The 12395-nt window shown below is 38.2% G+C and overlaps 1 protein-coding gene and 1 non-coding gene across 4 annotated transcripts in view; one reads left to right on the top strand and one right to left on the bottom strand.

The window, feature by feature from the left end:
• Positions 1–12305, bottom strand: part of LOC137108559 (cilia and flagella-associated protein 47-like) — a 56493-nt gene extending 44188 nt beyond the window's left edge. For all 3 annotated transcript variants that reach the window (XM_067493303.1, XM_067493302.1, XM_067493301.1), the window contains exons 1-24: positions 11759–12305; positions 11127–11284; positions 10661–10776; positions 10042–10180; positions 9758–9842; positions 9508–9648; positions 8900–9069; positions 8585–8691; positions 8214–8440; positions 7928–8132; positions 7583–7811; positions 7178–7330; positions 6789–6984; positions 6581–6677; positions 6159–6375; positions 5708–5952; positions 5314–5444; positions 3724–3846; positions 3504–3635; positions 3336–3413; positions 1107–1254; positions 834–907; positions 376–571; positions 156–241 (exon numbers count right to left, since the gene is read on the bottom strand). In XM_067493303.1, the coding sequence (XP_067349404.1) occupies positions 156–241; positions 376–571; positions 834–907; positions 1107–1254; positions 3336–3413; positions 3504–3635; positions 3724–3846; positions 5314–5444; positions 5708–5952; positions 6159–6375; positions 6581–6677; positions 6789–6984; positions 7178–7330; positions 7583–7811; positions 7928–8132; positions 8214–8440; positions 8585–8691; positions 8900–9069; positions 9508–9648; positions 9758–9842; positions 10042–10180; positions 10661–10776; positions 11127–11284; positions 11759–11902 (3597 nt within the window). In that variant the 5' untranslated portion in view covers positions 11903–12305. The remainder of the gene's footprint in view (positions 1–155; positions 242–375; positions 572–833; positions 908–1106; positions 1255–3335; positions 3414–3503; positions 3636–3723; positions 3847–5313; positions 5445–5707; positions 5953–6158; positions 6376–6580; positions 6678–6788; positions 6985–7177; positions 7331–7582; positions 7812–7927; positions 8133–8213; positions 8441–8584; positions 8692–8899; positions 9070–9507; positions 9649–9757; positions 9843–10041; positions 10181–10660; positions 10777–11126; positions 11285–11758) is intronic.
• trnad-guc (transfer RNA aspartic acid (anticodon GUC)) lies at positions 8751–8822 on the top strand. Its single transcript has one exon. It is a non-coding gene; the product is annotated as a tRNA-Asp (tRNA).
• Positions 12306–12395: the final 90 nt, after the last annotated feature.

A 12395-nucleotide genomic window follows, 5' to 3' on the forward strand; every position in this document is an offset into this window, starting at 1 on the left:
CCAAGGTTAAAACAAAACTGTAGTAACAAAAGAAAAAAGAACATAGTTGCAGCAGAAATGTAGAGGGAAAAGATTAAAGGAAAAAACAGAGTAAAAATACCAATGAAGCTGAGCAAGAAAATGAAAAGCTGCAGATACACTGATACCAATGATACCTTAGTATAAGCTTCAGGCTGTGGTGCCAAAGTTTCCACATAGAACTCTAGGCTAGAGGGAGACAATTCCAGCGGGGCAACCAGTACTAAAAAATTAAAACAAGAGATACACAAACAATAAATTTGGTTTCATTTGTTTGTACATGTCTTATCAGTTTTTCAGTTGTTTACACTATGTTAGTACAAACACACAACTCCAAATACCTATAAATAACCCCACCTGTGGCCTGTATGTGCTGTGACTGCTGTGTCGCCATGATAGATGGGAAAAGTGGCTTGAATATGTGTTTACTGCCACCAGCTGACGATCGGCAGAAAGTGGATGAGGAGGACAGATGGGGCAAAGGAGACTGCAAAGCATTGGGCCATCTCACTCCGTTGACCATCACTGGGAGGTCAAACTCATAAGTGGCTGCCTGCAGAAAGACATTGGCTTGACTGTATAGTTACTACTTCACTAACTAACTAATAAGACTGATTAGAAATTTTAATAAAAAATTCAACTGGTTTTGAAACATCTTACCAATACATTTTCATTTAAAATAAGCCAGCTCTCTAACTTTGGTAATTTAGGAATGTTAAGTATGCATTAAGCTTGTATGATATTCATATTATAACTATTTTGAAAGACATTAATAGAGTTATATGGTATCATATAATATTTGGCAAAAACTTCACCTGTGTCGGTGAGAAGACAAGGGAGCAGTCCACTGTCTGGTAGCCTGGCACCTCCACAACACTAGCACCTGGCTCTGAATCGCAAAACAAAAGCAAATTGCATAAATGCTTATTTTACAAATAATTTATCCTGCACAATAAGATTTCATATTTCCTTTGGTGCAAGAAAACATCCTTCATTATCTTGTGCCACATTTTGGTGTTCCCACTCATAATACCACATCTCAAATCTGATGCGTTGTGAAATGCTGCATAGTGTGTGTAAATGCATACTTGCTGAAGTCTGTGGAAGCTGGAGGGAGAACTCTGCATATTCTGACAAGTCAAACACAACCACAACTGAAGCTGATGATTGATTTTTCAGTGTAAATGGTATCACTCGTCGAGAACCAACATAGACCCCGTAAAACTGGAAATGGGACTGAAGTGAGGGAAAGAGAAATTACATAGATTTAAAAAAAAAAAACTGATTTCAAATGTAGTTATACTGAAACATGGACAACTGGATGTATTAAACCATCTTTTCTGGGTTTTCAGGATACATGTAATCAATGAATACCATTGCAGTTGTCTTGCACAAACTTATAGCTTTATTTCATTTTATGCCATTTCATCAAAGTAAACAATTAGATCCTAAAAATGTAAAATTGGTACATTTCATTGCACTTTGACAAAAAGTCAAGAAAAAAAGTTAAAAACTTCTATTTCCATTGGTTATTTTGTTTCAAAGACATGTGTGTTAGGTAAATTGGTGACTCTAAATTGCCCAGAGGTACAAATGTAAGCTTGAATGGTTTTCTGTCTGTGTATGTCTCTGTGAGGCAGTGAGATAGACTGTGACAACCTGTCTAGGGTGTAACCTGCCTTTTGGCCAGTAGCAGCTCAGAAAGGCTCCACCCCCTCAATGCCTTGAACAGGACAAGCGGTAGTGGTTAAAGATAATATTAGAATGTACATGTTTTGCCATAATTACCATAAACAGTATTGTTTAAAATATATAGTTTTTTTTGGTGGAGTACTTTTACTTTTGTGATTTGAATGAAATGTATTTATAATGTATTGTGATGTAATGTATGTAATGTATTTGAATTTTTACTTGAATAAATCAAGTGGTACTTGTAATATAGACTTTTCTCCGGCCAATACTTACACTTTTAAGTAAGTATTAAGTATTGAGTTTATCTTCTTCAACCACTTCTCCACAGTGTGTATCATATTTACTATGTATGGGGCTGTGTAGCTGTAGACTGCTCAGAGTGACAATGCTGACCCTTGTCAGCATTACTGACCCTTGGCCCTTGTCCTCACATTATTAAGACCACCAGTATTAATGTTGGGGCTGACTGCTGTGTATGGCCTGTTTTTAGTGTTTGTGTTTACTCTTTATTGCCTTAATTGGTACGGTATTTTATACTATTTTCTTCTTTTCTTTTTGCGACTGTTAAAGCTTCACTATGAAGTAGACTATTTTACTATGAATTACTGCCCAAAACACTTATGTTACCTGCAGGTTTCTCTTTTGGTGCATTTGGTAAGGTACCATCTACTATTTACTAATATCTTTAACAATGACAAATTGGCAAATAAATCAGAAAACTATCTTTAACAATGACAAATTGGCAAATAAATGAGAAAACTGTAAACTATATGTATTTTCTTTTTCTGTCAAAATTGTCTGTTTTAATCAATTACAATAACAATTACACTAAAACAATGTAGACTCCATTTAATTTAGATGTAATAAAAGGGTGGACTAGTAGTACTGCCTGTATGTATCTTATTTATTATTCAAAGGCCACTTACTCTTATTGATGGCATGTCAAGGTTTTAAATAATATTTGTGATGCTGGATTATTTAGCTACTTAGATATAAGGTGTAGGGTCAGGCTACAAATGTTCTCTTAATGAGTCAGATTCACAGTTAATAACAATGTGGCGACTGTGGCGCAGGAAGGTAGAGTGGTTGTCCACCAATCTCACAGTTGTTGGTTCAATCCCCACCTCACATGTCAAAGTGTCCTTGAGCAAGACAGTGAACCCCAACTTAGTTGCTCCCTGTGAGTGTTGGCCAGCTGCATATCGGTGTGTGTGTGTGACTGTAAATGGGTGAATAAGAAGCAGTGTAAAGCACTTTGAGTGCCAATAGGTAGAAATGCGGTATATATTTACCTTTACCATAATATTATTACTTTAAAAATGCATTATGTGTAACTTATCCTTATCCTTATCGCTTATCGTGTCGAGGGCCGCAGGGGGGCTGGAGCCTATCCCAGCTGTCATAGTGCAAGAAATTGGGGACACCTTGGACAGATCACCAGTCTATCTCAGGGCCATTATGTTTTGTATGTTACAATAATAAGAATTGACCAAATGCCCATTTATTTTCTTTATCTTTTCATTGGTCTACTGTTTGTATTTTGGACAATTAAGCTAGACTATCAGGCAAGTAACACAGTGTACAAAAGTCTAAAAAGGTTAATGTCCAACCCTGCAGAAACTCACCACACTGATGTTAACATTTGGGGGCTCCACTGATCCCCCCACTCTGAGCTCAATGGACTTCATGTTTCTCAGAGCTATCTGTAATACACCCACATACTTAGTTTTAATCAAGTTCTCTTTTTATTTCTGTCTAACATACAAAACATTATTGTAAACACCATCTCTCACCTCCATTCTGGTGTCGAACTTAAAGACAGAGTCAGGTTTGAAGTGGATCTTCAACACAGCCTGTCCTCCACTTGGCACCACACCTTCAGATGGACTTACCACCATTCCTGGCAGAGGGCACACATCTAGCACCTGCCTCATGCAAACAGGGACAGATAGGCTATTTGGCTTGTTCCATTTGCACAAGTATCAAAAACAAGTATCAGACCACGTGTAGCACCTGGTAGTAGGCATGGTTCTGTCCAGTGTTGTGCAAAACTGCAGTTCTGACAGAAGGCAAGCTGAGAGGCACTGATCCAAATATGACGCGTTTCTCTGCCAGCTGGACACTTGTTGATCCGACCTGAAAGAATGAATGAGAGCAATGAAATTGTTTTTTTCAGTTTTCCTGCCTTGTTTAATTGTACACATTACCCACATATACAGAGTGATAAATGTTTTGGGGGCATGTATACAATTCTAGAATAATCAATGGTAATATTTATGTCAATAGAACACCAAATAGAGGGGTTTTCCACCGAAAAAAGTGTAAGTGTAAAATCAACAATGATGTTGTTGAACAGTGTTCTAGAGGTGTTCTTTTTTGAAAACTTAAAACTAAGTTCAATAAATAATTTATTTTATTTCTTTCACTAATACTGTAAAATGTTCTTTTTTCTATTACTTTTAATTCATTCTTTCTCGAGCCACATCAGGGTGACATCACATCATTAATGTTTTAGGATTATTAATAGAAACAAATACCAAATAGCAAAGAATAAAAAAAGGCAATGCATATCCTTGATAGAACTGTATAGTTAACACTGTTGCAGGAGTGGATTGCAGAAGTTCCTATGGTTGTTTTGATTTCTTTTTGATATACTTCTGTGAAAAAATCGTTACTATAGAATTAAATGAAGCCACTATCAACTCAGGTCATTAAAGCCATTACTACAGCAGAAATGTAAGTTATGTTTGATTATGATACTTAAGTGTTAGATTTCAAACTTTATGACAGAACAGTCCTCTCCTCTTTTCATCAATGATCAATTAGTGATAAGGGTGCAAGGATTGGCTACTAAATGTCAAATAAATTAAGAAGTTTTGTCTGAACATTGTCTGATGCGAAATTGACAGATTGCGTTCATTATATAGTTTAATAACTTAATAATTTCATATTGAATCTTAAATTGCTTTCATGTTCATGTTAACCGTATAAAATGTGATTGAGCATTTTCCAAGTTTACTTTTCATCGTATTACAAAAGCACAAGATTTAGCAACAATGATTGGCTAGTGGTGGCATAACAGACTAAAGGTGATCTGTGGAGTTACTCTTCTTACCAGTTACTCGATGTTACTCAGTGCATGAGTTCATGCTGGTAATCAATCAACCAACACTGAATTTTAGTATAACAACTTTGAGCATTTCATTTTTAAAATTTTTATCACTTCTTTTGCATGACGAATGCTTGACTTATATGTAGAACTTAAAGCAAAAATGTAAATTAATATCACTGGAAAATGCTAATCTTTTTCATGTCACAAAAAAGTGGCAGAACCTTGAGTCTTTGCACTACAGTGCTCACAAAAGGCAAACCCCACATTCACCTATTCCACAAATAGTACAAAGATATTTGGATAGAATCAAGTATGCTGTACATTTTGTGACATGGATAAATACAATTTCGAAAGGTTCTATAAAGCAAAATAATGGATTCTACGTATCTTTTTGTCAAGTACATAAACTTAAATTCAATGAGGCAATTTTACTGAATATATAAAAAAAAGATTGCCAATACAAGGTAATGCTTTATCTTCTAGAGGCAGACCTTGGCAATGCAGTGCAAGCGTTGTGTGTTGCCCTCATGGACACAAAGGTCAAAGTCTCCCTCTTCTGGGGAGGTGAATGAGGGATGCCACACCACCTCACAGTCCAGTTCCCTGTATGGCTCCACTGTACCTGGAGGAGATGGAGTATATTCATTATATGAGCTCAAAATCAAAGAGGCACATCTATCAATTGAAAAGCTTATTGAAAAAAAGGATTGACAACTGAGAGGGAATGTAAACAAAGGATAACAAAACACCTTCCAGCTTTAATATCACTCCAGATACAATAATCATATCTTTGTGGCTGATTCTTCTGTCTCCAAATATATAGATTTTTTACCATCTGTAATGAGTTAAAATTGATTTTTTTTTTTAAACGAAACTAATTTCCACCTGTAGCTGGTCGAATTGAGAACAGGATGCCCCTCTCTGTGACTATTGGTCTCCATGTAAACTCTGTTGGATGGTTATGTTGGTTTCGAAGAGTAATTGAGGTTCTGTATCCTGACTGGGTGAGTAGTGGGGGGGTGGAGGTGAGCACCAGCAGAGTGGTGGACAGTTCCAGAGCCAAGGGGACAACCTGTGCCCGAACCACTATCTGACCAGGATAGTGCTGGTTTATAGAGTAGGACACCGGCCTGTAGAAAAGATATTGCATTTCAATATCCACTGTAATCACTGATTTTGAAGATTCAAGAGTTTAACATCTTTATTAAACCCAGAGGGAAATTACTTTGCCTAGAAACAGCTGCTCTTTGTTCCAAAAGAAAGGAAAAACCACACAAATACAAAAGCACAAAATATGGATGAGTTATACAGTTGTTGAGCTGCATTCCTCACCGACCTGTAAAAATGACCCAGGATGTTGCTCTGAAACGTCAGAGGTAAGGTGTTGTGGGAGAAAGGTGGCAGCACATGGGAGAGCGGTGAGGAGCCTTGCAGCTCAGGACAATCCACCTCCAGCTGCACCCAGACATACACTGACAGATGATTGACCAGCTCCAGCTTCTGAACACATGTCGACTGCACGCACACCATACCAAAGTCCACTAACAAAGGAACTAAAAACAAAACAATAATTAAGTTCTGTTTCAAGACTTGCACAATTTGCTTTGACAATCACTTCCATGGCTAAATCTATATCTTTTGACGTTAGCCGGTTGCATTCCTTTCAGATAGCGTATATGTTGAAAGAATATCAGTTGTATGTTAAAATTGCAGTCTACAGTCACAGAGACTGTAGCAATTTTACACTCAATGTCTAACCTATGACAACTTTGTAGAGCTCCTGAGCTGTCAGAGTCCTGCTACAGTCTGCCACCTCCTGGCTAGTAGTAGGAACAGCATTAATTCCATGTGAGCTCTAATAAGAATATGAGAGATAGTGAGACAAGAAATACGATTACCCTTGACTGTTTCAATTTCTGTAATAGTTGAGTGGTCTGTTAATTTTGTGTTCTTCTTATGATCTCACCTGACTGGTGACCTGCGGGATGATGGATGCCAGGTCTTGGGGGCAGCAGCATTGGGGTCCTGGGGAAGCATACTGGTACTTTGGCTTGGCTGCTGACATCTCGCAGCTCTTTATATCACTGATGTGAAGCTTAGGGGGAACAAGCCCTTGGGAAGGAACAAGCCCAATGTCCACATCATCCTCCACTTTTTCTTGTCTAGTACCAAAACAAAAAACCCACAAATGTCCAAAATTAAAGTTTTGGCAATTTTTCACCACATACACAGGTTGCACATATTTGAGGCTGATGTTAGTTTAATTACAACACATTTTCTTATTGGTAATCCTGTCTTCTTTTGGTCACACAGTGATTGACTGTAAGCAGTTACGATATTTATATGAAAACCTACTTGTCCTTGATCTTTGACAGTCGTGTTTGCCTGAGCTGTTTTATGAGGTCTGTATAAATTTGTCGATGTCTTAGTCTTCGGTCCATCTCCTCATCTGTGAAAGCATAGTTGGTATCCACATAGCGATAACGAGATACTCCAGTAAATATGGTCCTGATGAGGATAAAGACACAAATATAAGAATATGTGATATGAGAGGGCCTTACAAATTAATCAGTGGCCGTGTCATTTCCAAATGTAAGACATAAAAATGTTTTTATAACAATAAAGAGACACAGTTGTCACAATTAAGGCAGCACATTAAAAAATTAAATTTTGGAAACCGCATCATGCTATTAAAAGAAGCTAACGAATTGAGGCATAATTAATCTGACCTACTGTAATATGAGTTTGTTAGTCCGCTACCTGTACTGCCTGTGTAAAGAGGCCGGCCTGATGCTTGAGGCTCGGTCATTTGGAAAGGCCAGGTATTCCTCCCCCTCTGTGATTTGACTCCTCTTCCTGCAATGCAAATGAAGCTGGGTTTTGTCGGCACAAAGGACGGCAGCATATGCCATACCACGACAGCGCTTAAGATCACTGGACAGAATGGGAGCCCAGGACCCAGTTGGATTGGTTGTTGGTGAAGAGATGCCTGCAAGATAGCGAGGTAAAGCAGGACAGCCACAGGTTTTAAAATTCATAATTAATTAAATATACAGGCATTTTCAGCCTCCTTTTCATGTAAACCAAGTGATACTTGATATTTACCAAGATTAAGTTTGGGCACAGGGTGTTTAGTTTCACTGCAGCAAACAGCAGACAGATGTAAAGTAATGGTGTGGAAGCTGCGAAGCACAAGTTCAATGACATCCGTGTTGTCACTGCTCTGGTGCACAATGTGACCTAAGACATCTAGTATCTGACACACCTGGAAGTTCCCTTGCTGTCGTGCCGTAAAAGACAAAACTATATCCTGGGGAAAGCAACAGAGAGTGGTTGACAACACATTGACTGCCCTAAAAAAAACAAAAAAATAATCAATTCACATCCCTACCTGGCACTGCCCAGGTGGTATGATGCCTTTGGAGGGCACGGTAGTGAAATGCGCTAACTTGCGGAACTGGAAGTTGACAGGAAGTTGAGGGCAGAGGTTCTGCAGCACACACAGCATATCCACACGTTGGCCAGTCACACAGGTGAGGAAATTAAATCTTTGAGGACTGGGTACCAGAGACACAGGAAGCCCTGAGCCTGTAACTCCCAGCTCCACACTGTTGTTTCCTAAAGAATAACAAATAAAAAAATAACAAAAGAAAAAACAAAAATAAATATATAAACACAATATTTGCTAGGTGCTAGGGAATACATTACGTCATTGAAAGTCCTAACAAGAATATAAATACAAACATGTGTGTGTGTGTGTACCACTAGGATGAGTGAAGCCATGTCTGTTCCCCACTGAGTCAAACAGCAGGAAAAGACAATAGTCTTGCCGTCTTGCTGTGTAATCACATTTCTTCTTCCCATCGGTACTAAAAAAGTAAGAGAAATAAGAGTTAAAAATTTAGCTGTCTGACAAGAAGGCATGCACTCCTCGTTAGTATAGTGGTAAGTATCCCCGCCTGTCACGCGGGAGACCGGGGTTCGATTCCCCGACGGGGAGTAATACACATTTTTTTGTTTTTTTTCTTCCCTCCCCTTCTTTCTAAAACAAATAAAAAGCAACAACACAAAATTTACCTCTTGCAGATGGGACTGAAACATACTGCCACAGTAGTTTTCTGATATGGTCCCAGATTACCCTCTTTAGGGAAGCATACCAAGACCTGTGAAACATCCTGACAGGATGTGCTCCACTTCTCCATTCTATCCAGGAGGGTGGCGTCTGTGCTCTTCTGGAGATCTGCTGCCTAAACAGACAAAGCCAGAGCAATATATTAATGCCCAGTCTTTACTGTTCTTTACAAAAAATTTATTATAAATGTATTTCTTGTTCAAATATTCTTAAAATGTCCCTTTTTATTGATAGTATTTCTTTTCGCTACACCTTTCACTTGTGGATTCTAAGTAATGGTTGATCCTGTTTTTCGATTGCCCTTAGTGACTTCTATTATTGGGTGCCTGGGTGCTTTTTGTGTGAGGGTGTTTTGAAGAGTTTTGCCTGATAAAGGTCTGACAACCGAAATGTTTTAAGTACAAATGAAGCCCAGTGTGCATTTTGTTTTAAACTTTCGAGCAATCCATCTTAACTCTGAAACTACTGAACAAATGTCTTGATAAGCACACATATGCTCATCTGCACAACAGCTATACAGATGTTAAGTGGCTCCTACTTTCCCAGCACTCACCACTTCAGTCCCAGCTGCAGTATCCTGAAGTACACAGACCCAATCACAGGCCTGAGGTGAATTGTTCCTCAGAACCACATTTGCCATACAGGATGTCCCAAAGTACACAGGTCCAAACCACAGACATGAGAGTGGAGCCTCCTGTAAATTAGTACAGAATTGTGTTTGGAAACAAAAATATTCACAATAACATTTACATTAACTCTGTTTGAATGGAGAAAGGAAAAGGATTCATATTAATTTCTATTACCTGCAAGTCCAAGATCTCAAGGCACTGGTCCACCACCTCAGCCTTGATACTAAGAGCTACAGCAGAGCAATTTTGAAGTTTTATCCTGTGACAGAAGGATTGGACATCTAAATACCAACATTTAAGTGATTAAATTAACACTGTATTATTCACAACTTTCTATACAAATCTACTCTTAATGTATGGTGATGATAGAAAACGGGACTTGCGTCCTCTTTTTGGTTCAACTTGTTGCAATCAGTTTACAGTGCTTTTCTAAACTAGTGTTACAAAGTCTGTCTTACAGAGCTTTCTCATCAATTTGCCCAGGTCCATCTGTGCGCAGCTCAACTTTCAGCCACTGGGTGCTGGCAGCAGCAATGACTCCACTGCAAGGTGAAAGTCTGACTGACGAGTCTTTGTTGTAATGCACTTGGAACATACCTTCATCACATGTGCGCACACACACACACACACACACACACACACACAAACACACACAAATGCATATTTGTATACATAAAGGCATATTTCCACAAACTATACAGTCCCAATGCTTAATAAAACGATGGTAACGGTTTGGGCAGATGACAAATGCCTACACTTTTGATCATCTCAGGAATAATCTGGTTTCCTTTAAATGAAAACTTTGTCCCTCACTTTGAACTGATTTTACTTAAATAAAGAAGAAAATAACTGTGTGTTCTCCTACTCCTTTAACTTTCCCCTTCCAAAACAATAAAAATTGAATAAATGAACTTTATTGTCAGATAGAAGACAGCTTTCTAATTATGGATTTCACCTACATGAGAAGCTTGTATCTTAAATTTAATAGAGAGAATCAGGTCTTTTCGAAGAAGTATTTCATACCTAAATGAACAGGTCAGCTACAGTACCAGACCAAATAAGACAAGCTTGATTTACCTGGTGCTGCTCCTTGATTGGTTATAGCATGATACTTGCTGACCACCTGACTGTTAGCAGCAATACAACCAAAGTCTAGTACAGAGTCCGCTATTAGTGAACAAGTTCTGGGAAACCTACAGGAGTAAACAAAATGAGTTAGCTGAAAATTGTTTGTGGGCATAAATTTATGAACAAAAATGATACACTATGTCATAGACAGCATTGTTCTAAACATTTTTCACATACTGAACTTCTAGCTAGATCTTATATAGTATAACCATGGGTGGTGTTGCTAAAAATCTTCTCTTCATGAAGGCTAGAATAACACTGTTTGAGAGATTGAATTAGCACTTCTCAAATCCAGCCTTTACAAACTAAAGATTCTAACCTTCATGAAGGAGGATTTATCGCAGGACTGTTGGATACGATTGCATTTGTTTTAGCTAAGTACAGCAATAAACTGGCAACATGTTATATATCCTACCCCAACAGAGGGATCTCAATGGTCTCCACATCTTCTACATGAATTAAAAGGCAGTCTCTGACCTGCTCTTCTTCTTCTGGAGTGTACACCAGAATGCCACTTACAGACAGACCTGGAGCCACTACCTTGACGAGGCTAGCGGCTGTGAACTTGAAGAACTGATAGTTGGTTGGAGAAGTAAAAAGAGGAAAACCGAGACATAAAGAAATTTGCACAGGAAAAACTACTTTGGTAACAAAATTGTGTAAAATAACAAACATTAGGAGAAAGGAACACAAATGTAACGTTAGATGTATAACTTACTTGGTAAAAGACAAAATGGTAAAAGCACAGCCAGTTAGGAAAGAGACTTGAAATATCATTCTCAACTAAAATCTATCTTTGTGAAATAAATAATAAATATATTAGTTAACAAATATGAATTTAAGCGAATTAACTAAAGTTAACCTTAGTTTGCTAGTTAACAGTATCATAACTTGTCACTGTCGCTGCTTGCTTAGTTAGCTCAGCTAATTGATAATAGGCAATTTGGCCAGTTTCGATAATGATTAGTGTTAGCGTTAAGTCTAGTAGTTTTCATTCTTTAACTTCGTAACATTACAAATGCCATAACACCTTGGAGTTTGCCTTACCTTTGACGCAGGTATTTGAATAATTATTTTCCTGCTAGTTTTGCCAACATTTGTTGCCGTGACTGTCGTTTTGTAGACCTGCCCGACTTCAACATCGTTGAATTCCACAAACGGTGGGTCAACTCGAACACAACTCTCGGCCATTATAGGACGTTATAGTTACCATTTACTTACAGCATCATCAGCTAGTCGTTTTTCGCGCACTCCTGTGTACTTGTCAACTTGCATACCGACAGTGAACTTCACTGTCGCTACCCAAATGTTGTGCACTAAACATAGGTTGAGAGCTCAGGTGGTTCCCAGGCAACGAGTCGCATTGTTGCGCATGCTTTGCAGCGTCGGGCAGTCCGGGTGGACGGAGAAACTTTTGCCACTTAACAGTAAATCGTTTAAAGGTATTAACATTTGAAGTGGAATTTTTTTTCTACAAACATTTATCTGCCCGTCTCCTTTTATAATACTTTTGTTCCCACTGGTCCGAATAAAATGCTGGAACTATTTTTTTTTGCCACAAATGTAGCTGAAGTTAAAACTCTGGCCACTAAACTGTTTCTTATGTGTCACTGCAGGGTGCCTGGGATATGTGGTTTTACAAATACAATTTAAAAAAATAAATAACAGTAATTATATATCTAAA

The sequence above is a fragment of the Channa argus genome, chromosome 23, assembly GCF_033026475.1.
Source record: "Channa argus isolate prfri chromosome 23, Channa argus male v1.0, whole genome shotgun sequence".
Lineage (NCBI taxonomy): Eukaryota > Metazoa > Chordata > Actinopteri > Anabantiformes > Channidae > Channa > Channa argus.